Genomic DNA, 26,151 nt, shown 5'->3' with positions numbered 1-26,151 from the left:
ATTTGCTAATGTGGTACTAGCAGCAAAAGTTTAGAGAAATCTGCTATGAACTGAACACTTGCTAGCATGGAATAAGCTTATGTCTGAAAACAACGGAATAAGCTTTTGATTAGGAAAATAAAAGTGCCAGAACCATGACAAATTAAGTAAAACTGCCACACAAAAACACCCTGAAGACAAAAGAAGAGGATAGGAGACTGTATTAACAAAGTTTAAGTAAAAAGATGACAGGAAAACAACAAGCCAGAAGAGCAAAGGAGATGACACAAAACCTCAAAAAGCTGAAGTGAACAGTAACTAATGAAGGAAGTAGGAGTTCAGTATGCCAAAATAGCCGGTGTGACACTTGTAGGAGGCGTGCGAGCCACCCAACCCGACACACAGACAGATACAAGAGGCATACTTACAAAAACTCAACGCTTTTATTTTCTTGTTCTCTTTCTTACACAACACCTTACACAGTGCTCAAATCACCAACAATAACTCCCTTCTTTCTTTCTCCTCTTCTCTCTTCTGCCACCTCTACTCCTCCCTTCGCAAGCTCTGTCCTCCACCCCTGGACTGCCGCTCCCAGAATGGAGTGATGTGGCTCCTATTATATTGTACCCGTATCTGCTCCAGGTGCTCCTTGATGATCTTCCTGCAGCACTTCCGCCATACCAGTCCATAGCTCCAGAATCGTCCAGGCGCCCTCTCGTGTACCAGGGGAGGTATTACCTCTATCCCGGTATTTTCATCGCCCAGGCATCCTGGCTGTGCAAGTTTCCCAGGAGTTTGCCACACCGGTCAAAGAAAGACAAGATCTCATGGGTGTGAACTGACTGAATAATACCAAAGGAAAAACTGTAACTTACTGTATTGAGATCAACTAAAAAATGTACAAGGAGAACAAATTACAATGGTCGTTAGAAAATAAGATATTATTTGCAGTTGCAAATATGTACAAGAGACATTACACAGTAGGCCTACCCAGAAAGGTGTAAAATAATGATGAATTCTACAGAAAACCTTTAAGTTAAAATGACGGAATAACTCCATTACCACTAAAGGGAAGTTTCTAGATCAAGAGGACCAGAGAACTCATTGTAGGACAGAAAGTTAAGATAATTAATTATAGTAATACCCTGTGGAAGCCCATTAAGGTGACTGAGAAAAAAATATATACAAGTTAGTAAAATACAATAAATTGAACAATACATAGGTCAAAGAATGTCATCAGGTAAAGGACCTGTTCTTACCTTGGTAGATCAGCACAAGGCATTGAACAGAATACTGTGAATGTTAGTAAGGTCTATGTTAAGAAACTTGCACATTGATGCATGTTTATTTTTGACTTATGAGGAGCACAAATGTTGGACAGAACAGCAGAGGTGAAAAGATGAAAAAGGTGAAAGTTTTAGTTTAAGGTGAGCCTTCACTATGGATTTATTTCAAGGTTACCTGCCTCATAACAGTAATGTCATTGGTGACTACTGAGGTATCCAAGGACTGATATGAAAGCCTTTCTTAGGCTCTTTTACCGATTGAGTGAAAAAAATCTTTAACAGTAACATGTCAGGTTTTAACAAGTTTTTTTTTCTAGTGATATGTAGCAGATGATGGTCAAATATATTGCAAGGTTAGAAAAGCTGAAAAGAGGAATGCTCAGGTGAATCTGGAATACCCAACTGAAAAAGGCAAGAAAGGCAAAAAAACAAAAAAAAAAAAAAAAACAGCATGCAGTTTACAGAAGATATTTGTTTACAAGTGATAAAATGTAAAACATGTAAAAACAGAATGAGGTAGTTAAGGTATACAGAAGATGTACCTTGTGTGATAAAAAGGACAAGAATATGTGGATCAAAAAAGAGATCAAAATAAAGAGGTGACAGAAGAAACTGGATGATCTGGTCTCAAGAATTTTTAAAATAAAGAGAAATGGTTAAGGGAATTCTGAGAAGCAGCTAGCCAGCCTGGGTAAATCCAGATAATTCCTGTGACTGCATATTAATGAAACTAGAACTAGAAAAATGTAGGTAGTCTTCAAACATTGTACAATTTTGAAAGATTACATTAATTACACTGATTAACTGGAAAATTTTAAATATAAAACTGTAGTTCATCTAAACTATGAGAAGATGCTTTAATGAATTCTATAACAAAAAAAAAACAAAAAAATCACCCACTTGGGCAGCATTTTTCATTATTCTATGGCATTTTTTCATATGCATAGTGCACCATATACTGTCCTGTAACAAATGTATTCATACAGCATAAGACATTGGTCAGCTGTAAAAATTGTTCTTTTAAAATAACTGTCTAAACCAGTTTTTTTCCCAGGAGAAGCAACAGAAAAGTGGCTGCTGTTAAATTTCAAGCTGCAAGATCCTGCTTTGTGAGTTCAGCAATGGACTAAGCTTGTAATTTTTCAGTCCTTGAGTCCAGAATATAGTCTGTTTGTGTGATGCCATTAGTCCAAATACTGTGCTTCGTATTTTGAATTGCTTTGTTGTGCTCCTTATAGTTTAAATCCTCCTCTGCAAAGGGGTTATTTTCTGTTTTATACCGCATGACCCAGGTGGATGCGAATGAAGTTAAGGCATATTTTCTGAAGAGTGAACCCATCTGTAAATCGTCAAACTATCACACAATAAGTAATCTTATTTACAGCTCTAATGAAGCAAAAGTCAAGGATGCAGCAAAGCTATTCTGATTGGAGCACTCACCAAGTCTGTTCCTAAGAGTGCGCGGTTGTGACTTAGGCATTCCAGGCATCTGTTGTTTACCAAAATTAACTAGAAATAATTGCTTTTAATTTTGATAAGGCCTACTCTACTTTATCTGTCAAGGTTTTTGGGCAATTTCACTTTTTTATCATTACTTTTTTAATAGACTATACTTGCTTGTTTTTTCCCCCATGGACTTGTTATTAACTTCACTATATTTTTTCCTCTTCTTAGATCAAGGTCAGCAGTTTGGCAGAAGAAATTAAATACTTAAGAAAGACAACATTCCATTTAAATGTAGCAGACTGTCTTTTTCAAAACACTTAGATGGGGGACATAGGGTATCAGAAGGTTAACATGATTTATTATATCATTGCTCTTTTTAATTGTACTGCTCTTCAAATAAAAGACTACGTAATGTTTAATTAGGAAGCCCATAAATTTCAATAAAATGACAATCTCTTTGATGATATTATGCTATTTAGGGCATACCTATAGCACACATGAGGTGAAATCAACTGTACACTATGAAAAGTGTGAATTAGAAATGTTCAGACTTTTCATATGTATTTTAAAGTGTTGGTGTGCTGAAATGTAAAAAAGATGCCACTGAAACGGCTAGTATTGTAAACTTAATAAAAAAAAAATACATAGTTAAAAAACAAAATTCAAAGCTATAAGCAGTCTGTCATTCCTTCCAGATGCAGATTTGACATACATTTCCCATAATCATATATGGGAAATGTAAATTAGTTGGGCAAATCAGAACAGGAGAATAAGTTGCTCAAGAATATTGAGATTTGCAATATGGTGTGCTGCTAGGTGTAAAAACTGTTAAGAAAACAAAAACCATATAACTAACCCTTCGTAAATACAGTCCACTTTATGTCCAAATCTATTTTTGAGAGGTGGCTGACAAATTTTGATGTCAAATATAATAAATGTATAATCCCTAAAGTTCATAAGTAAACAAGAGAACTCCTTAGAAGACATTCATTCCAACACACATAAAATTGCAACGTTAATTAAACATGTTAAAATGCTTTTGGAGTAACATGGCGGTTAGCACTGCCTCACAACACAGAGTTCTGGTTCACTGTCCAAATGAAGGCTTCACATTCTCTCCATGTCTGCACAGATTTTCTCTAGGTACATCACTTTCCTTTAATGTGAAGTTCATTCTATCTGTCCATCTATTCATCCATCCATCAAAAACAGGTGTGTTTGGTTGATTTGCAATTTAAACTGGGTAAACAATGAGTGTGTGGTGGTGTGTGCATGAGTTTATTCATTAATGGATATCCGACCCATGTAAAGTTGGTTTATAACATACAACAGACACTGCCAGGACAGCTAACTGCATCTAATTTAAAGAAAGCAGCGCCACCACCTACCATATATGTGATGCTTAAGTTTCATATGAGAATTTGCATTATAATACTAAAAACTGTTCAACAGTACTTCACTAGACCTACAAAGGAGTAAACATTACTTAACTATACAACCTGAAAATATACCATCTTGGCTAATAAAAAAAAAAGTTCCTAAAAAACAACTACATTCAACTTTAATGATAAAATTTAACTCACGTTTTCTGTTGAATTTATATCTACTCAAGATAAAGAATTACCTAGCATGTTTAATTAAATATCAAAACAGCTGGCATTTAAAATGTCTCTATCAAAATATTAGGAGGAAAATTGGTACCAAGAATTGTTACACAAATGGACCAAAACTGGTCTTAGTTGGCAATTACTTAGATCTGTCCATAAGAACATAAGGAATTTAACAAATGGGAGGAGACCATTCAGTCCATCTAGCCCGTTTATTTAGCGAATAGTTAATCTGTCCCAATATCTCATTCAGATTCTTTTAAAAAGTTGCCAAGGTTTCAGCTTTAACCACAGTACATATTTCAGCAGTTTGTTCCAGAGTTCCACAACTATATGCATAATCAAGTGCCTCCTGGCTTCAATTTTAAATGCACTTTCCCTTAATTTCCACTGATGTCTTTGAGTAAGCGATCCCCCCTTAGGATGAAAGTATGTTACAGGATCTACTGTTATCAATGCCTTTCAGGATTTTAAATACCTGGATTAGGTCCCCACATAGTCTCCTCTGCTCAAGTCTAAATAAGTTTAATTCTCTGAGTCTGTCAGAGCAGGACAGGTCCTTAAGTCCTGGGATGCACTTGGATGTTTCCCTCTGCACAGCTTCAAGTGCTGCTATGTCTTTCATGTACCATGGTTACCATAACTGCACAAAAATATGCCAGATGCATTATATAGTTTCAGTATAATGTCATTTGACTTAAATTCAACTGTTTTTATTATATAAATTAACATTTTAATTGCCTTTCTAATTGCTTCTGTGCATTGCTTAGTCGATGAAAATGATGCATCAACAGATACCCCTAAATCCTTTTCAGAAGTTTCTTACTATATGATAGCGTCTCCCATCTTGTATTTATAATTGATGTTACTTTTGCTCATGTGTAGCACTTCGCACTTTTCTACGTTAACCCAGTTCTGAAGGTTGTCCAGGTCATTTTGAATTATTTTTGCTGCCTTCTCAGTTTCTCCCATCCCTCCACCTTTAGTGTCATTGGCGAATTTGTCAAGTTTACTAACTACACCAAAATCAATGTCATTGATATAAATCAGAAATAGTAACAGTCCATGGACAGACTCCTGTGGGACTCCACTGATGACCTCGCTCCATCCTCTTATCTGAACTCTTTGTCTCAAGCTGGTTAACACTAGAATATGTGAAGCCTACAAAAAAACTTGTAATCCCTGCCCACCTTAAATCCATTTGCACCTCACCATCAGCGTCTTTTGTATTGTAAATGCATAGATCAGCACAAGCAGCCTGCTGTCCCGTCACCTGCCTAGATGGAGCTAAACTCTCCCAGCTCAAGCCAAGTCTCCCTATCTACGTGTGAGGTTCCTGGAGTTGTATAGGGTAAATAATGCAGTATATTGTTATTTGGAATGCATGCATTTCATGTGTGTTCTGTGTCTACAAAGATCTGGGTAAGTGTAGGATGAGAGGAAATGTGAGAAATGCAAGAAATGATGAACACATACCTAAAGCAGAAACTTTTTCCATTTTATACTAATAATGATGTGAAGTATATAATGTATGAAGACTTTAGTCCAAATATCAAATAAACACGCATGCTTTTATTCAAAAATATAACCAAAGAAAAAAAAAAAAGCATTCAATTTACATGTGGCTGTCAATGAGTTAAAAACTCGAGATCAAATGTTACTCAACAGGGAGCTTACATGTATTCTTGAATGGTGCAGAGGCAAGAACTGCTGCCTTATAACCCGACGCTTCTGGGTACAGGACTGAGTGCTCCATGTTTTGAGTAGTGAGCTGCTATTATTATTTCTGCAATATAATAAAAATATACATTTAACCTAGCCACAGGGGATGTACAAACCAGTGTATTTCTTTGTTCCGGTCCCAAGCCTGGATAAATGAAGAGCATTATGTAAGGAAGGGCATCCGGTGTAAAATTTTGCCAAATCAATATGCGGACAACAATACAAATTTCCATACCAGATTGGTCGAGCCCAGGGCTAACAATGACCACCACCAGTATGTTAGCCAACAGAGGAGGTAGGTAAAGAGAGTGGAACTGAGGGTAGGAACTTTAAATGTTGGCAGTATGACTGGCAAAGGGAGAGAGTTAGCAAACATGATGTAGAAAAGGAAAATTGATATATTGTGCATGCAAGAGACTAAATAGAAAGGGAGTAAGGCCAGGTGGATTGGAGGTGGATTGAAATTGTTCTATCATGGTGTGGATGGAAGGAGAAATTGAGTAGGAGTTATTCTGAAGGAACAGTATGTCAAGAGTGTTTTGGAGGTGAAACGAGTGTCAGACAGAGTAATGATTATGAAGCTGGAAATTGGAGATGTGATAATGAATGTTGTTAGTGCATATGCCCTGCAAGTTGGGTGTGCAATGAAGGAAAAAGATGATTTCTGGAGTGAGTTGGATGAAGTGATGAAGTGTATCCAAGGGACAGAAAGTGGTGATTGGAGCGGATTTCAATGGACATGTTGGTGAAGGGAACAGAGGAGACGAGGAGGTGATGGGTAGGTATGGTGTCAAGGAGAGAAATGAAGAAGGTCAGATGGTAGTGGATTTGCCAAAAGGATAGACATGCCTGTGGTGAATATGTATCTTAAGAAGAGGGAGGAACATAAGGTGACGTACAAGAGTGGAGGAAGATGCACACAGGTAGATTACATCCTATGCAGAAGAGTCAATCTAAAGGAGACTGAAGACTGAAAATTGGTTGCAGGGGAAAGTGTAGTTAAGCAGCATAGGATGGTGATCTGTAGGATGACGTTGGAGATTAAGAAGAGGAAGAGAGTGAGGGCAGAGCCAAGGATCAAATGGTGGTAGTTGAAAAAGGAAGACTGCAAGGTTGAGTTTAGGTAGAAGGTGAGACAGGCAGTGGTAGTGAAGAGTTACCAGACAGTTGGGAAACTAACGCAGATGTAGTAAGGGTGAAAGCAAGACGGTTTCTTGGCGTGACATCTGGATAAAGGAGGAAAAGAAAACCTGGTGGTGGAATGGGGAAGTACAGAAGAGTATACAGAGGAAGAGGATGACAAAGAAGAAGTGGGATAGTCAAGAGAGATGCAGAAAGTAGACAAGAGTACAAGGAGATAAGTTGCAAGGTGAAGAGAGAGGTGGCGAAGGCTAAAGAAAAGGAGTTTGATGAGTTGTATGAGAGGCTAGACACTAAGGAGAGAGAAAAAGACCTATAACTAATTGGCTAGACAGAGGGATCGAGCTGGGAAAGATGTGCAGCAAGTTAGGGTGATAAAGGATAAAGATGGAAACATACTTACAAGTGAGGAGAGTGTGTTGAGCAGATGGAGTACTTTGAGAGGCTGATGAATGAAGAGAATGAGAGAACAGATTGGATGATGTGGAGATAGTGAATCATGAAGTGCAATGGATTAGCAAGGAGGAAGTAAGGACAGCCATGAAGAGGATGAAAAATGGAAAAGCCGTTGGTCCAGATGACACACCTGTGGAAGCATGGAGGTATTTAGGAGAGATGGCAGTGGAGTTTTTGACCAGATTGTTTAATGGAATCTTGGAAAGTGAGAGGATGCCTGAATGACGGGTATCAGCAAGAGTGAAAGGGAAAGTCTACAGGACGTAGTGAGACCAGCTATGTTATATGGGTTGGAGACGGTGGCACTGACCAGAAAGCAGGAGACAGAACTGGAGGTAGCAGAGTTAAAGATGCTAAGATTTGCACTGGGTGTGACGAGGATGGATAGGATTAGAAATGAGTACATTAGAGGGTCGGCTCAGGTTGGATGGTTGGGAGACAAAGTCAGAGAAGCAAGATTGCATAAGTTTGGACATGTGCAGAGGAGAGATGCTGAGTATATTGGGAGAAGGATGCTAAGGATAGAGCTGCCAGGGAAGAGGAAAGCCTAAGAGAAGGTTTATGGATGTGGTGAGAGAGGGCATGCAGGTGATGGGTATAACAGAACAAGATGCAGAGGACAGAAAGAAATAGAAGAAGATGATCTGCTGTGGCAACCCCTAATGGGAGCACCCGAAAGAAGAAGAAGAAGAAAAATATATTTGATTTGAGTGTGTAACACCTGGTGTAAATTTTGGCTACTTCTAAAAGTTAGCTCTTGTTTTTTTATTATTCAATTTTATTCTCTCAGTGACGTTCACGTGGTACAATGAACTTGCCTCTCTCTCTCTCTCCGGGTTGATGGTATTTATCTCCATTCTTTTCACAAGAGCAGCGCTGTGGCTGATGCCTACTCAGAACTATTTCTTTTACCGGCAATCAAAGATATGATGTCCTGTGACCGCTATCAGACTGGACAAAGGACCATAGCAAAAGACAGATTCTTCACAGTGCTTTTGCCAGCTAATAGACTGCTCTGCACCACAATGCAACTCTGCTTGGCACCAAGGTTATTATATTTAACGAAAACTAAACTCAAAACTGAAACTATTATTAAAAAAAAATGTTTTCATAAACTGAAATAAAATAATTAACAAAACCGAAATGAAAAATTAAAACTAAATGAAACTATTAAAGTAGCTGGAAAGACTAACTGAAATAAAATAATTTACCAAAAATATTTTTAGCTTTCGTTTTTGAATGAATATTCTTTAACCCTTGTAACTTTTAACTCTTACACTGAAAGCAATCCACCATGAACTGCCAGCATATATTCATCCAGTGAATGGTGGCTGGTGACAAAGGGCGGGTGTGTTCACACAGCATTTGTGGTGACAGAGCAAGCTGGATATGGGCACGTAAAGCGTGTGAAATAGAAAGCGATTTACGCTCTGCCATTTCTTTGCGCTTGTTGTTTATCAAGATATAATTCAAACACCTGAAATCAGAATGTGGTGGTCAACAAAATCTTTACCGTATGGACAGAAAACCACAAGTGAGTAACGTTTCAGTTTATATCCCAGGTGCCTGATTTTCGTTGACAGTAATTCACCTGCCAGTTCGCACAGGAGAAATTGTTTTTACTTTCTTGTATACAAAGTACAGAGAAAGTTTAGTAATCATGAAAAAAATTTGACCTTGAGATTTTGATGAATCTTAACATTTTAGACCTCCCCAAGTCTGAAAATACAGTTTTTTGGAATTATGTCTGTGTGTGTCTCTGTGTTTGTATAAACACAATAACTCAAAAATTCAAAGAGATAAATGGATGAAATTTGGCACGTGGTTGTTATACCAAAATTGTAGATCTTTATTAACTTTAAGGCCAAATCCATCAACTGGAAGTGCTACTTTACCTAAACACATACTCGATTTTTTTTATTCATGCAGCTTGCATAGTCCGATTTATTCAACTTCACTTTATAGTAATTGTTCAATATATCATTAATTTGATTTGTTGTTGATGGTCCTTTAATGTACATAATATAAAAATATAACCATTGCCTTATGACTTACTCCTCAAATATCCATCCCCATATCTGAGTACACTAGAAAGTCTAGGGGAGACCACTCCCGATTTTTAAAAATAAAATGACTGATCGAGAGACTGAGTAGGTCATCATACAAGATCAGCATATTGTTACAGATTAATCACTTTTGCTTTAAAAACATCATTTAACAAAGCGATGCAAACTCCACTCCGCAGTCTCCACTGAACTACAGGTAGTTAGGCGAAGAGAGTCTGCGAAGTGATGAAAAACTAAACATACAAATGTGTTTTTGTATTTATTATATATTAATTTATCTTTTTAGTTCATATTTAGAGCTCAAAATACTTGATAATGTGAAAATAATCCAGTAGAATTTTATTTTAAATATTTGTCCCCATTGTTTCCAATGTTTCTCTTTCTCTCTCTCTCTCAAAATGGATATTTTAAATATATTATTTTTGTTCTTAACATCAGCCATATCATACATATTGCACACCAGGGATTTTTCATGCCTTGCATCCAAATCTGCTGGGGTAGGCTCCAGGTTTCCTGCAATCCTACTCTGGATAAACAGGTTTAGATGCATGTCTAATGTATATATCGTTGTTAATCTCAAAAGCTGTCTCTGTCATTTTGTTCCTGTCCACACACCTATTACCTGCTTTTACTCTGCTCATTAAAGGTTTACCATTCTTAGGCTATTCAAGTCTAAACCCCCGAACCTTCACACCACATGCTTATTTTTCTTTGTTTTCCTCAATACAGCTAGGTAGGGTCCGCACATTGATTCAAGCTCAAGAGTCCTGTTCTTCCTAAGTCCCCATGAGTTTCACGATAACACCTGTCAGAACACAGTTGAATCTGTTCTCTAATTTTTGATATCTTTTCATGCCTGCAGGTGGCAAAATTCTGTCTGTAAATTTTCTGTTCCTGAGATCAATATGGCTGGTAGAAAATAAAGCACAATATGGAAGATTTTTGAATGCAATATTGAAAGCATTCATTATAAGCACATTGTGTTGTGCAGAACATGTTGTGTGCTATAGACATTTTGAGTAAAAAAAACCCTCAATCTGTAAAAATCACCAAAATTTCTTTACAACTTGGCCCATTCTGGGTAATAAAAGGAAAAGAAAAAAGTGCCAACAGTCAGTGCAGATTTGTTCAGCACAAATGGCTGATTTTTTTTAGTCTTTTTGTTTTATTGCTTTTCGGAATAAAATTATTTTGAGCCTGGATTAGAAGACCTTTGAAGTGACACCACCTGTTCAAGCTGCAATGAAATGGCCACTATCATAAAACAGAACAATGTGAGGGTCCACTATCTACAGAAGCAGCACTTTCAATGAATCCTACCATTATAATTAGAAGCCCAGCATAGGAAAAACAAAGCCTTGAAAGAAACACATTATCATAGTAGAAACACACTCTTCCATTCACTAACGGAAGAAGAATAAGCAAGCTATTGGGTTACTGACTAAAAACAATAAACCAGTCACTGATTAAACTTGTGCATTATAGAGATTTTTTTGGAGAATGCTGGTCATAATTTTATTGAATATGTGAAACAGTTACCACTACCGACTGCAACTGCTGTAGATCATGTTCATGCTTTGATAGACAAATGGATGACAAATAGTGTCATTCACGCTAATCATAATTCCCAAGCTAACAGACAACACATACAGTACGTATGTGGCATAACTATGCTGTCCAATATTTGGCATAATTCAAGGTGGAACAGTTGGCACGTTCAGGGAGAAGAAGGGTTGTGCAGGTGGTCAGGGGTGTCTGTGCATCTGCCCCCAACTGAATTTCATTGTACGAGGGGGGGGTTTATTTCACCCAATTGAAACAGCAAATGGGGGTGATTTCAGCTTAGTGTAAGAATAATAGTATCATCATGTGTCTACCTTGTATATCCCATCTTATGTATATACTAAATTTATTCACCGACATTTTCTATTGAGTGACCAAAAAATAAATACATAAAAGCTATGCTAAAAACTAAACACTCAAACATTAAAATATTGGAGTCATGTAAATTAGTGAATATCAAGATTACTTACAAAATCTGCTTCGAAAACAACATACTTCTGAATTCAGATTTGTTAAAAAAAACATTTTGTCATTCTTGTGACATATGGTGATGTGTGATTTAAGTTTGAATCAGTATATGGGCACTAGCTGCTTAGTAACACTAACTGGTGAATAATATTTAATGGATAAGTTGCATTAATTTCATGTCACAAAACATTAATGCTCAAATTTTCCAAATAACTTCCTGTTTTTTTATCATCTGCTCCAATTTGAATACTACTTCTGAGAAATCCATCTTATCAGTTTAAGATCAACCCATTATTTCAGAATTCCTGTAAACAGCCTTTGTTGTGTTATTTTTATTATGCTGCAAGGAAGTGTTTTCCTGTTGTTGTTTAACCTGTGTACTAAACCAGAAATAGCCATTGAACTAGACTGACAATATCTGCACTAACTCCTCATAACTTGAGATGGTATCCACGTCTCTTCCATGCCATTCAAATACATGTTACATATTCGTGTATTTTCACTATGTTAGTCAAATTTTAGTTTTTATAGTGATGAACGTCACTTTGGCTTTAAAATCCCAATAAGCAACACAAATTTAGTATTTGCTGGTTGGTTTGTTGTTTGAATAGCCCTGCTAACTTGCTTCCATTAACACAATCAAGATCATATCATTAGAGTGGTCAGGCTTGTGTTTCAAAGCACTATGAGCTGAACCACATGAATGTCTAACATGGATGTTTTGAAACACAAACTAAATACATTTTAGTTTCAACTAGCCAGCAAAACAGATGAGCCATGTCTAATGCATTTAGAAGAACAAAAACACTTTATCAGGGCTATATTTGGTGCTGCATTGAAAATCATCAGTTTAGCTACCATTTATTTCTCATTTATTCAAATATGTACAAGTTAAAATGACTGCAGCCGATAGTTGATTTGTCACATTTTTGCACACAGTAATTATGCATTTCCATTTCTAAAATAATTCAATATTCAAATCAACTTTTTTTACTTGAATGTGTAGTGCTATTTTAACTTTATTAAGTAAAATTACATAGGAACAAATAATAGCCAAATAATACCAGAAATCCTGGGCTGAAATTCAATAGTTGTATAATCGAAGCAGAAAACCAGGAATTAATTTTGTTTTATTATGAATGGTCTCCCACCCTTGCTCATTTCTTTTCTTTTTTTTTATATATTTTTATCGATTTTAATTAGAAACAGGTAACACTCCATATAGTTAAGTCAAATTTAAATAAAGCAAAGCAAAATTCAACTCCTACCCACCCCCATTGTGCCTCTGCAAGTGAGGCAAGCCACACTTAGCAAAGTCCTGGTCCTCTAACAAATTGAAGCTTTTTGGGGTTCCCCCTACTTTTGGCACTTTAGATAAAAAAAAACCCTCATTTATAAACCATTTTTGGGCCATATTTTATGCAGGAAATTTCATCTTTAAGATAAACAGTAAATCAATAGATGTCTGCAGCAAAAATGATCAGAATAACTTGAAGTTGTACATGCAACATAAACTGACCCCATGGGATTTACCCACTAATGAGATATAATGGAAGAAAACAAAACTTAAAACGGTGTTCAGTAATATAGGCAAGTGGAGTGTCATTTTGTAGTTTTTCAAGGCTGCTGATCACGAACATAATATTTTTGATAATTGAGTCTTTGCTGGTGGTCCAAACCCTGTACGAGCCCCTCCCAGAAGGATAGAAATGAAGCATGTGGGGTATCATTTTAGACTATTTTAAGTTTAGTGATTACAAATACGTTATTAATTTTGGTCCTTCACTAGGGATCTAGCCCTCTATAGAGTTCTATAAAAGGTGGGAAATTACAAATTTCTATTACTTGAGAATATATAACATTATACATTGGAACTTAAATACACATTTTAATATTTAAAATATCTGATGCAACTATTCTTGAATATTATGTACTCATAAAGCAAATCATTACATATCTTATGAAAATCCTGAGTTAGGGAAGCTTACACTAATTCAGATTTGTTTTCAGGTTGGACCACAGAATATTGGAAATGCATCTCCACACTTAAATGAGCAAGAAACTGTTACAAGCTTCTAGAAGGATCAAATATTAAGATTACTGTAACTTCCAGAGAGAACCATCTTAAAAACTTGCATGGGAAAGAAAACCTTTGGAAAGGACAGAATGATAAGAACCATAAGATAGAAGATTAAAAAAAAAAAAAACCTTTTCGTCTCTTTGAAGAAAATAAGTGTAAACATTTTTGTCTGTCTCATAAATACCAATTACATACCCTCAGTTCTCAAACACACTAGTAGATAATATATCTAAGCTAAGTGTCTACCGTAATCCATCTAGAGATATCACAACAGTAAACCTGTTCATAAATAGTTCCTCCTCCAAACTGTTCAGAGTTTTGTGATATATCAATATTATTCTACAAAATACTATATGTGCACATATTCTGATTATCTATTGAGGTGAATACCAGATGGCTCTCAGTCAGCAACATATGCAGTCTTACAGTTCTATCTTATTGTACTGGGAAATAACTATCGTTAAATCAACTCACTTTTCAAAAGCACCTGCTGATTCTCCACAAGCTAATGGCGTAATTTCTCCTTTTTTCTTTCAATCATCAAAAACTCCACCTTTAAAATTAAGGTTTAAACTGGATAGATACAGTCCTCGTAACACTTTTCTTAATGACACAAAGATCTTTTCATAACAACTGCGCACACCAAAAAAAAAAAAAAAACTACCTTCAACACTTCCCTAAGGCAATCCCAAAAAAATATGTAATAATGGCAATCATGTTGAGCACAATCAAACTCACTGGTAAAGAGCTTTAAAACCATATAAAATGTTTGATATGACTTTATTACCCATAACTGGCTGATTGGAAGGAGGTGATGAACTGTTAAGAAACGAAAGCCTTCCCTTGGTGCACCATCAAGTTGCTTAAGATGGTTTGTGAAATTGATAAAATTGTCCTTTAACATTTGCCAGAGTTAACCTAGGGAATAAAAATTTCTAAACATTCAGGGCATTTAAAGGAAACTCTTCTTCCAAGTTACGTAGGGGTATGTAGTATGTAAACATTTTTTGGCTAGCCAAGTGACAGAACCTGAAAACAAATTCCAACCAGCTCAATTTCAACTTTGTATGGTAGACTGCAACAGTATGTATATGATAAGAACAACAAATTTATATTTTTATCAGAACTTCTTTTTGTATAAACCCATTAGAACTCTAGTCAAGTAAATAGAAAATTGAAAATATAACTGTAACTTGTACAAATTAAAATCAAAGGTGCTTTTAAAACATTAAACACAAACATTGTAATTCATCTTTATATATAATACGCTACCATGGCTGTCCATTTCTGTTCAGGCTTTTAAATCACAGGTAGCTCGCAAACCATTTGACCTATTCACTTGAAATTTGGCACACACATACTATTCGACGGTCTACTATCCGCTTTCTGGCTGAAGATTGACCTCCAAGGTTATTCCTCTTTTTATTTTTATTTTATTGTAGAATCAACTCTCAGCAGTGGCCAGCAGGATGGCCGTGCGGCGCAAGCGTATGGGCGCCGCTCTCATCCCTACCACCTTTGAAGTCACTTCCTCTACCTCTTCATATCTTAAATCATTCTTGAGGCAGATTAAAGACTTAAGTGCCAGCTTAAGTGAAAGGATAAAGGAAACGTACTAAGTAAGTGCAACATAAAGACTGACTTAACACAAAATGATGCCGACGAAAGAAGAGAAGAAGCAGGCTGCTAGGGTGGAGAAAAGAAGAGCTGATCAAGGAGCAGCAAGCGCATCAACCTATGAGCAAACGAATGCTAAACGTACAGAGAAAGAGGAGGAAAACTATGAATGCTCAAGTCAAGTGTATTCACTGCACGTTATTGTGCAGTGCGCCATTACTGGTTGTTATATAAAAACATAATTTATAAGTACACTTGAAATACACCTTAATGTTCAATGCCACTTCCTTTAAGCCTAAGTCAAGACTCATTAGAGCAAGTATACTTCAATGAAATAGTCCTTACACTTAAAGAAGAATTTTTTTTCCCCCAAAGGTCCATCAAAAAGAAATAAAAAACCACCAATAAACTGACAAGTGATAATATACAGAATACACTTGGCACAAACTTTTCAAGAATAAGCATCATTCTAAGTTTCTTTTTAATATATGATGCTCTCAAAAAATTACAAAAAAACAAACAGAACAGAGACCTAAGCTTGCAGCTATCAATATTATACAAGGGTTATCAGAAAGTTTTACAATCACTGCATAGTATTTATTCAGCGAGGGTGCGATTGATAGTGCAGGTGAGCTGGACACATTACTGAGGTATTAGCTGACAGTACCATTTTATGATACAGTTTGCCATAAATCTGCTCAACCTCTTGCTTATTTTAGACCTGAAACATGAGCACTTTTTTTTAGGATGGAGTATATTACGTATGGTAATTGTTACATAGTAGACACATCAGTTTTCTTACAAAAATCTCTTTTTAAAAAGAGAAAAAAAAGTAGATGATTCCCTTGTAACAAACCAATTACGTCTAGGAAAGCACACTACATTTGAAAGAATTTTTTAATACTGCTTGGGCTCAGAGCAAAACTAATCACACATGTAGAAGAGTGGACAGTATTCCACAACAAATATGTTAAGAAAATAATGTTTGCTTATACATACATACATACTGTATATACAGTACACACACACATATTAGGGCTGTTAAAGGTAATGCATTTGATTATGTTTCCTTACATGTACATCAACCACACCTTGCCAATGTTTTTCAGACTGGTGGCTGACATTATTTAAAAAAAATATATATCAATTTCAATTTTAAACCACGTTAACCACTGATTTCTTATATGTTAAGTGGCAGTTAATGTATACATATAGGTTCGTAATGGCACTTTTTCATAACGGATGTTCCGCTTTCTATGAGCTTGCACGCTGTAGTGCATGCAGGTTTTCAAAGTGGCCCCTGGAAAAAGTAACTGTATATAAGTGCGCAGCAATCCCCCCGAACTCTCCTCTTGCCTTCTCTCTGAAGAAACTATATGTAATATAAAGTGAATCGCGTTATAGATGTAGGAGAAGGATGAAGAAGTTGATCTAGAGTCTCCATACTCAGTCTCACTCTGTTCTTGCTGTGAGATGGACAGATTAAGGCAAATAAACATACAAATGAAAAACAAAAGATGCAATTTAACAATTAATTTAGAAAATACACAAATCTAGCAAATAATTTTAGTATTATTAATATTAATCCTCAGCATAAAACTACTGCTTCTATCAGAGCAGCCAGTGCTTGGTAACCCTTATACTTTCTTCAAAAATAAATACAGGAGTAAGCTGAAGTTGGAAGCAAAAACATACATAAAGTTACCAAAACTGGAAATCTGACAATAATGACCATAAAGATACACAGCTTTCACAAATAACTTTATTTTCTTCTTTTTTGACCTGATGCAATATGTAACAGGTTATCCTACTTCTTCTGATCTGGATTCGAATGTAACTGTATAATCTCCGTAAATTAAAAGTATGGAAATTTTAGGCTTTGTAACTTTCCATTCTGATTAAAACAGGCTACTTTTTACATTAAAAAATAATTCATTAAGAAAGAATTGCACTAGCATAAGAAATTCAAAAAGACGTACACAACCACACAAAAGCTCTATCTGTAATCACGTTGAAATGCTCAAATGGAATATTAGGGGAGAGTGGCAGTTAAGAAATTCCACTTGTAGTCATGCCTGGTAAAAGTTCAGAACTTAACAATTATAAAAAGACTGAAGGTAAATGGGAATAAATCAAAATATTTCAGTTCCTGCAGTTACTATGCCAAGAAAAAGGCTGAAAACCCCTGGCCATGCTATCATGACATTTGATCACACATATGGCAAAGGTTTACCATGGTTAAGCATTTGGTTTGATCAATAGATCTACTATTACATAAAGTCATGCAATGTTGCTGATGTTAGCGGTAGGATCAAGCTCTGCTTTGCAGCATTGGCTATACTATTAGCGGGGTAATTGACCTGATGGTACAACAATATTTTGTGGGTTCTTGATCTAAGTATTAAAATAAAACATTAACAAACATTAACAGAAAAGACAAAATTTCTAATAATTGTTGATTTAAAACTTTTCAGGACAGATCAATCTACAAAATTGTCAATACTTGCAAACAAGGTCCAGGTCAGGTCAGATTGAGGAACATGCACTGGTAGAGTGCGTTACCATACCCTTCACATGATGAAAAAGCTTGGGTTCTTGTTGGCAACCCAATCCCCCCAGGCAGACACAAGGTCCAGCCCCATCCTCCTGAAATGGCCATCTATCTGCTGTAGGCAAGTGTTACATGGGTGTCCCTTTGGCCTAGTTCAGCCACTCGGGTACTGAACAATGAGGCTCCTGTGAGCCGGATCACCCTTAATTACTGTTTATTGCAAAATGGATTATATCTAACTGCAAATCTATAAATACAGCTGAAGATACAGAGCTGAGATACATTATTCAGGAAGGTCTGACAATTCTTTTCTATTTGAATCTTTCTATTTTTTCTATTTGTGAATTTCCCCTTGGGATTAATAAAGTATCTATCTACATCCGGCCCTGCCGCGAGTGGCAGCCATTCCAGCAGCTCCGTGCATGACTTTATCTATTTACCTTTATTCTCTATTATTCTCTATTTCACTGATCACTTCTACCACTTTCTTTTCTGTGGAATCGCGCCCTGGACACTTTTTTCTACTTGACATGGATTTCTACACGACGAGATTCGCCTATTCAAGTTGTCAACTTCAAGCTCTGAGAAGAAACGCCCGTGCAGGTGTGGTTCCCTATTTACCTGACGAGGTAAGAAGACGATATTGGGGCAGCCGAGCGGGCGCTAAAATAAAAGCCAAGCGGCTTGCAAGAAAGTGGTGCTATAAACCTTCGGTGCCTTCTGTGATCCTGGGAAATGTGAACTCACTACAAAATAAGATCGATGAACTGGCTGTGCTGGTGAAAAATGTCAGAAACTACAGAGAATGCAGCTTGCTGTGTTTTAGCGAAACTTGGCTAACAACTACCATCCCAGATGCTAACGTGGAGCTACCCGGGTTTAGCACAGTTAGAGCGGACAGAGACGCAAATACCTGCGGGAAGAAGAAAGGAGGAGAGTCGCCGCTCTCTATGTCAATACAAAGTGGTGCAACTCAGGACATGTAAATGTTAAAATCTCCACTTGCTGCAGGGACATCGAACTGCTGGCTACAAGTCTGCGTTCCTATTACTTGCCCAGAGAGTTTGGACACATGATTGTTGTTATTGTTTACATCCCTCCTCGGGCAAACGCAGAGATAGCGGGTGACATCATCCATTCCACAGTTGCTAAGTTACAAACGCAGCACCCTGAGGCGCTTGTGCTAATCTAATCGCTGGAGACTTTAACCATGTGATGCTGGACAAAACATTACCTGCCTTCTCCCAGTATGTGGATTGTAACACCCGGGGAAAAAGGACTATTGACCTACTGTATGCAAACGTTAAAGACGCATACAGTGCCACCCCGCTGCCTGCGCTTGGGAAAGCAGATCATAACCTGGTTCTGCTTCAGCCTCACTACAAACCAAGAGTGAAGGCGCTACCTACAACCACATGATCATTCAGGAAGTGGTCCCATGAGGCAGAGCAGGCTCTGAGAGATTGCTTTGGAACTACTCACACAGTCACATGGGGTCACATAGTGAGAATATTGAAGAGGCTTTTGACTGCACAACTGATTACATAAACTTCTGTATGGACATTGTAGTTCCAGTAAGAACAGTACGCTGCTATCCTAACAACAAGCCATGGATTACAAGTGACATCAAGGGCCTTTTGAACAAGAAGAAAAGGGCTTTTAAAGGCGATGATCAGCATGAGCTCAAGTGTGTGCAGAAAGAACTCAGAGTTCAGCTCAGGGCGGTGAAGGAGCAGTACAGGAGAAAGCTGGAGCAGAAGTTGTAGAATAACAGCATGAAGGAAGTGTGGGATGAGATGATCATCATCACTGGCTGCAGCTTGAAGTGGGGTGCCACCATTGAGAGAGACGTGGAGAGAGCAAACCAAATGAACAACTTCTTTAACAGGTTTGACTACCCCAACCCACGCTCACCTCGGAGTACTGCATCCTCCAACCATCCTTCTGCCGATACCAGCATAGGAGAGACATCCCCACCCACAATTACAGCAATGCAGGTGAGCAGAGAGCTGAGGAGATTTCGTGCCAGCAAAGCAATGGGTCCAGATGGAGTATCGCCATGAATGCTGAAGGCCTGTGCGCTGGAACTGGGGAGTCCTCTACAGCGCATCTTAAACCTGAGTCTGGAACAGGGGAGAGTCCCGAGGCTTTGGAAAACATCTTGTATCACCCCAGTCCCAAAGGTATCACATCCTAGTGAGCTGAATGACTTCCGGCCTGTTGCTCTGACGTCACATGTGATGAAGACCATGGAGTGGCTGCTGGTTCACCACTTGAGGCCACAGGTCCGCCACGCCCTTGATCCTCTGCAGTTCGTATACCAGGAGAAGGTGGAAGCGGAGGATGCCATCATCTATATGCTACACCGATCCCTCTCCCACTTGGACAGAGGCAGTGGTGCTGTAAGAATTATGTTTTGGACTTCTCTAGCGCCTTCAACACCATCCAACCTCTGCTCCTTAGGGACAAGCTGACAGAGATGGGAGTAGATTCACACCTGGTGGCATGGATCGTAGACTACCTTACAGACATACCTCAGTAAGTGCGTCTCGGGAACTGCAGGTCTGACATTGTGGTCAGCAACACAGGAGCACCGCAAGGAACTGTACTTTCTCCGGTCCTGTTCAGCCTATATACATCAGACTTCCAATACGATTTGGAGTCCTGCCACGTGCAAAAGTTCGCTGATGACACTGCTATTGTGGGCTGCATCAGGAGTGGGCAGGAGGAGGAGTATAGGAAGCTAATCAAAGACTTTGTTAAATGGTGCGACTCAAACCACTTACACCTGAACACCAGCAAGACCAAGGAACTGGTGGTGGATTTTAGGAGGCCCAGGCCCTCATGGACCCCGTGATCATCAGAGGAGACTGTGTGCAGAGGGTGCAGACCTATAAATACTTGGGAGTGCAGCTGGATGATAAATTGGACTAGACTGCCAATACTGATGCTCTGTGTAAGAAAGGTTAGAGCCGACTATACTTCCTTAGAAGGTTGCCATCCTTCAACATCTGCAATAAGATGCTGCAGATGTTCTACCAGATGGTTCTGGCAAGTGCCCTCTTCTACGCGGTGGTGTGCTGGGGAGGCAGCATAAAGATGAAGGATGCCTCACACCTGGACAAACTTGTTAAGAAGGCAGGCTCCATTGTAGGAATGAAGCTGGGCAGTTTAACATCTGTAGCAGTGTGACGGACGCTAAGCAAACTCCTGTCAATCATGGAGAATTCACTGCATCAACTGAACAGTGTCATCTCCAGGCAGAGGAGTAGCTTCAGTGACAGACTGCTGTCACTGTCTTGCTGCACTGACAGACTGAGGAGACTGTTCCTCCCCCACACTATGCGACTCTTCAATTCCACCCGGGGGAGTAAATGCTAACATTATTCAAAGTTATTGTCTGTTTTTACATGCATTTTTATTACTCTTTAATTTAATATTGTTTTTTGTATCAGTATACTGCTGCTGGATTATGTGAATTTCCCCTTTGGGATTAATAAAGTATCTATCTATTACCTTCACATGGGACAAATATATCATGTACCAAGGATTTACACCATTTGTGTGTGTGTGTGTATATACAGTGCTATCCACTATTATTGGCACCCCTTTTAAAAATTAGTAAGAAGGGTTAGGAAAAAATCAGTTTGCTGAAGATATCATCTTGCTCTGAAAAAATGACAAACATCTGACTTTTAATTGAAACATGTTAATTCAAAGAAAAACAAAGCCCTCATCAAGAAATAAATATTTATTTAACAAAAATGCATAGGCCACAATTGTTGGCACCCTTGGAAATTAATGTGAAACACTGTAACTGAAGCATGTTTCCCATTTAAATGGGATATTGTTAAATTGATTAGAGTGTATAGGAACTTTCCAGCTGAAATCAATGACTTCCTGATTAACTGGGAAACAAATGAACACAGAACCAAATTTCTTTAGCCAACCATCATTATGGCAAAGAAAAGTGAACACTCAATCCAAATGAGGGAGAAGTGTGTTGCCCTTAACTCAGGGAATGGTTATAAAAAATAGGTACTCGCCTGAAAATGCCCATTTCATCAGTTAGGGCAATAATAAAAAAGTGGTCATCAACTAGAACTGTGACAAACTTACCTGGAAGTGGACCCAAGATTATTTACCCACACATACAGTGAGAAGGATGGTAAGAGAGGAAATAATACCTCCAAGGATCACTGTTGGGGAATTGCAAGAAAATGTAAAATCCTGGAGTTATCAAGTCTCCAGAACTAACATCAGACAGCATCTCCATGCCAACAGATTATTTGGAAGGTATGCCAGAAAGAAGCCTTTTCTGTCAGTTATCCACAAACCTAAGCATCTGGAGTTTGAAAATTTTTACTACAGCTTTGACTGGAACTGTGTTCAACACACAAAGTGGGTTTGGTATAAAAAGAAGTATGGCTATAATGAAAAGAACCTTGTCTCAACTGTGAAATATGGTGGAGTTTCTGTGATGTTGTGGAAATTCATAATCAGGAAATTTATAATCAAAACCTGGCTGCCTCCGCCAGGAAACTAAAACTGTCATCATTGGATCTTCCAACAGGATAATGATCAGAAACTTATATCCAAATCAACCCTGCAATGGTTAACTAACCACAAAATCAAAGTTCTGCCATGGCCATCTCGGTCCCCTGACCTAGGACCGTGGATAATCTGGAGAGATAAGATAAAGAAGAATGGTCTCAGATGCCATTCTCTGTATCCTCTAATTGTATAAAAGGCCACAAGAGAAGACTATATGCTGTTATATTGGCAAAGGGAGGTTGTATAAAATATTAAATACAGGGGTGCTAACAATTGTGACCCACATGTTTTTGTTAAACTAATTTTTTCTTGAGGGCTTTGTTTTTCTTTGAATGAACTTGTATCAATTAAAAGTCAGATGTTTTTCCATTTTTTCTGTGAAAGATGACTGTTCTTCAGCAAACAGTAATTTTTTTTCTACACCTTCTTGCTAATTTTCACAGGGGGTGCCAATAATAGTGGAGGGCACTGTATATATCACAAACATATTCATTTAGAATTTTGAGTGCTTGAATATTAATATGAATCTGTTTAACTCATTGACAAAAACATGACCATCAAATGCTTTTTTTTCCCCCTTGAATAAAAGCGTACATTTTTTGGCCTTTGGTTATATTCTAGAATAAAAGCACATGTGTTTATTTGATATTTGGACTACAGTCTTCACACATTTTCCATGTTATACAAATAATGATGTGAAGTGTATAAAGTTTCTGATTTAGGTATGTGTTCAGTATTTCGTGTCTCACATTTCCTTTCATCATACACTTACCCAGATCTTTGTGGACATGGAACACATATGAAACACAGTATACTGTTATTAGGAATACTTGCATTATTTATCCTATACAGCTCCAGGAACCTCACACACAGATAAGGAGCCTTGGCTTGAGCTGGGAAAACTTTTTGCCCAAGTTGAACTCCGTCAAGGCGGCGAGTGGAAAGCAGGCTGACTGCTGCTTGTGCTGATGGACACATTTACAAAACAAAAGACGCTGATCGAGAGGTGCAAAGGGATTTAAGGTGTCCAGGATTACAAGTTTTTTTGTAGACTTCAGAGATTCTAGTGTTAACGGGTGTAGTTTAGTTTAGTTTTCTGCATTGAAAATATGACCAAAACAATGGAAACAAATATGAATTAGAATAAACTAACACTATTAAATGCACAAATATTTGTATACTTTAGTGTCCCATTAAAGCCTATACCACTGATGTGCGCTATACTTAACCTTTGAGATGTACATATATCCTGTAATCAAAGAACACCACAACCTACTTAACATGTACACTAATCTTAGACTATAAATTATATTGTAAAACAGCATAAGAAAATCCATAATTCTGGAAAAAAGTAGTTTCAGATATTATAGATAACTAATATATATATTTACTTGTCTTAGCAAAATTATTAGAAATTTTTACAAGCACAAGAGTTTCCTCTAATGCTTGTCTGTAGCAGTAATTAAAGAAATCAGCCTACTTACAGAGCCATCAAACACATTGTCATAAATGTTCTCTGTTTTGCACTGGGAACAGATAAACTTGAATCTTTCACAATCACGATATTTTTCTTCATCAGTTAGCTGAGCAGGAACACCAAGCAGTGCCTCATTTTCTTCATCTTTCTGGTATTGTTGATGGGAGCGAAACTGAGATGGGTCCAAGCCTAAATTATAAATAAATAATACATTACCACTCTCAAACTTGTATCAAACATTGCAAAAAATACATTACACACAGGGTGGTCCAGATCTAATTATGCAGATCCAGATCGTCTGGATGACTTTGATTTATGCGGGGACGATTCCAGTTCAGTACGAAGACGATTCTTCATGTCATCAGTTCACACTCTTCTCGATGGTCCTGGATTTTTTTAACTTAATAAGTTATAGCGTAATGAAAATTGCATAATTAGATCTGGACCACCCTATATATTGTCAAGTCAAAGAACAATGATTAATTCTACAATACACCACAAACTGAAATGTATTTAACTTATACATAACTATACAAAACAGTTGTACTATACATCAAATTAATTCTTATACCACAGCAAGTTAAAATACATTTTAAAGGTATTTAAAATACCTAAACTTGAGGTAATGACTGTGTACTGAAATTATGATTCACTTTAAACATTTCATCTGCAATACTTTAAGAGTGTCTAAATTGGAAGTTTATTACTATAATTCTAAATTAGTATACACAATTTATGTATACTGTAAAAACAACTAATTATTAATTCAGTTGTTATGTGTTTAACTTTTTAGCTACATAATGCTCTTGAACATGGGCTGCATTACTATATGCATACTGTTTAAATGTTTCTATTAAAAAACTGCATTTATGATTTTAACCACATAAAAAGCAAACCACAACAAGACTTAAATTTCTATTTCATATAACATTCTTTCAAAATGGTTTTTGATATCAAACATTTACATTGTCAAATTTAGATTACGTTTTATACAAACTTACACTAATAGTGTATGTTTTATTTACACAAAACAATGTTATTTCCTGAAGATACTGTTGTGCTACAAAAGCTCCTAGAATATTTGGATTCATAAGCTAGAAAAAAAAAATAATAGCTGATAACATGAAATATTATATAAAGATAACAGTTAAATAGAAAGATGCATTATACACAGTAACTGATTTGATTAACAGAAATTATACACTATATAGTTCTTTTTTTTTTTTTGCAACTCACTATTTGTACCATTTACAATCAGTTCAACTGAAGTGTATTATAATTATTTTGATTTGATGTAGAATCTTTCTATAGTAAGCACTACCCCAGGGACTGTTTAAAGGTATATAACAATAAACATAACTTACATATGTATTTATACATGGTTTGAAAACAAGCAGATAACATGATTTAATTAGGGTTACAAAGTGAGTCATGATGGCAGCTAAACCAGCAACCTTACGATAATTAGCAAACAAGACTTACTACCTGAAATGTGTTTCACTCCATGTGCTTCATATGCCCAACAGGTTTCCTGGTTAGTTTTACAATGGACATGTCAGGCTCAGATATCACAATCCAACAGTGAGCTTTTATGACCAGTTCACAGAGTATGCCATTTTATGCATAAGCTCCGTATCAGGAAAGCTTTAAACACTGATTTTCATTTCTAAAATGAGCTTAGTCATTGAAGTGTATCCTAAATGTATCCCTAAATGTGTCTGACATTTTAGTGGCACAGAAGTCTCATCTTCTAGCCAGGTAACCAAAAGTGGCTACCTAGAATTTTTTGTGTGACTTTAAGCATATCTAGATGTTAATTTCTTGTTTAATTATGCAACTACAAGTCTAGAAGCACCAAAATCCAATACTGCTTCACATTCTCATTTACACAGGTACCATGTACTTTGTATGGGGTTATGAGTGGATCTTGATCATTCTTGGAAGACAAAGAAACAGAAAGAAGCCAACAGAAAGAGAGGTCAGTTGCATTGTTTGTGCATATAACTCTGATTTTACAGTTGTTCAGAAATAATTGATTAATTTTCACTTGATTATAATGATTTGACAAAAATAACCTTAAAGGAAAAGTTAGATGTTTTTCAATTTGAATTTATTTCTTCACAATCATGTTATATATTA

The 26,151-nt window shown here is 37.0% G+C and overlaps 1 protein-coding gene across 1 annotated transcript in view; it reads right to left on the bottom strand.

The window, feature by feature from the left end:
* The window catches only part of pola1 (polymerase (DNA directed), alpha 1), a 430,119-nt gene that overhangs the window by 177,515 nt on the left and 226,453 nt on the right, over positions 1–26,151 (bottom strand). The window contains exon 33 of the mRNA XM_039745606.1: positions 24,020–24,201. Within this exon, the coding sequence (XP_039601540.1) occupies positions 24,020–24,201 (182 nt within the window). The remainder of the gene's footprint in view (positions 1–24,019; positions 24,202–26,151) is intronic.

Source organism: Polypterus senegalus, chromosome 2 (assembly GCF_016835505.1).
Source record: "Polypterus senegalus isolate Bchr_013 chromosome 2, ASM1683550v1, whole genome shotgun sequence".
Lineage (NCBI taxonomy): Eukaryota > Metazoa > Chordata > Cladistia > Polypteriformes > Polypteridae > Polypterus > Polypterus senegalus.
Note: the sequence above shows the minus strand (reverse complement) of the source record. Positions and strands in the feature narration are given on the sequence as shown.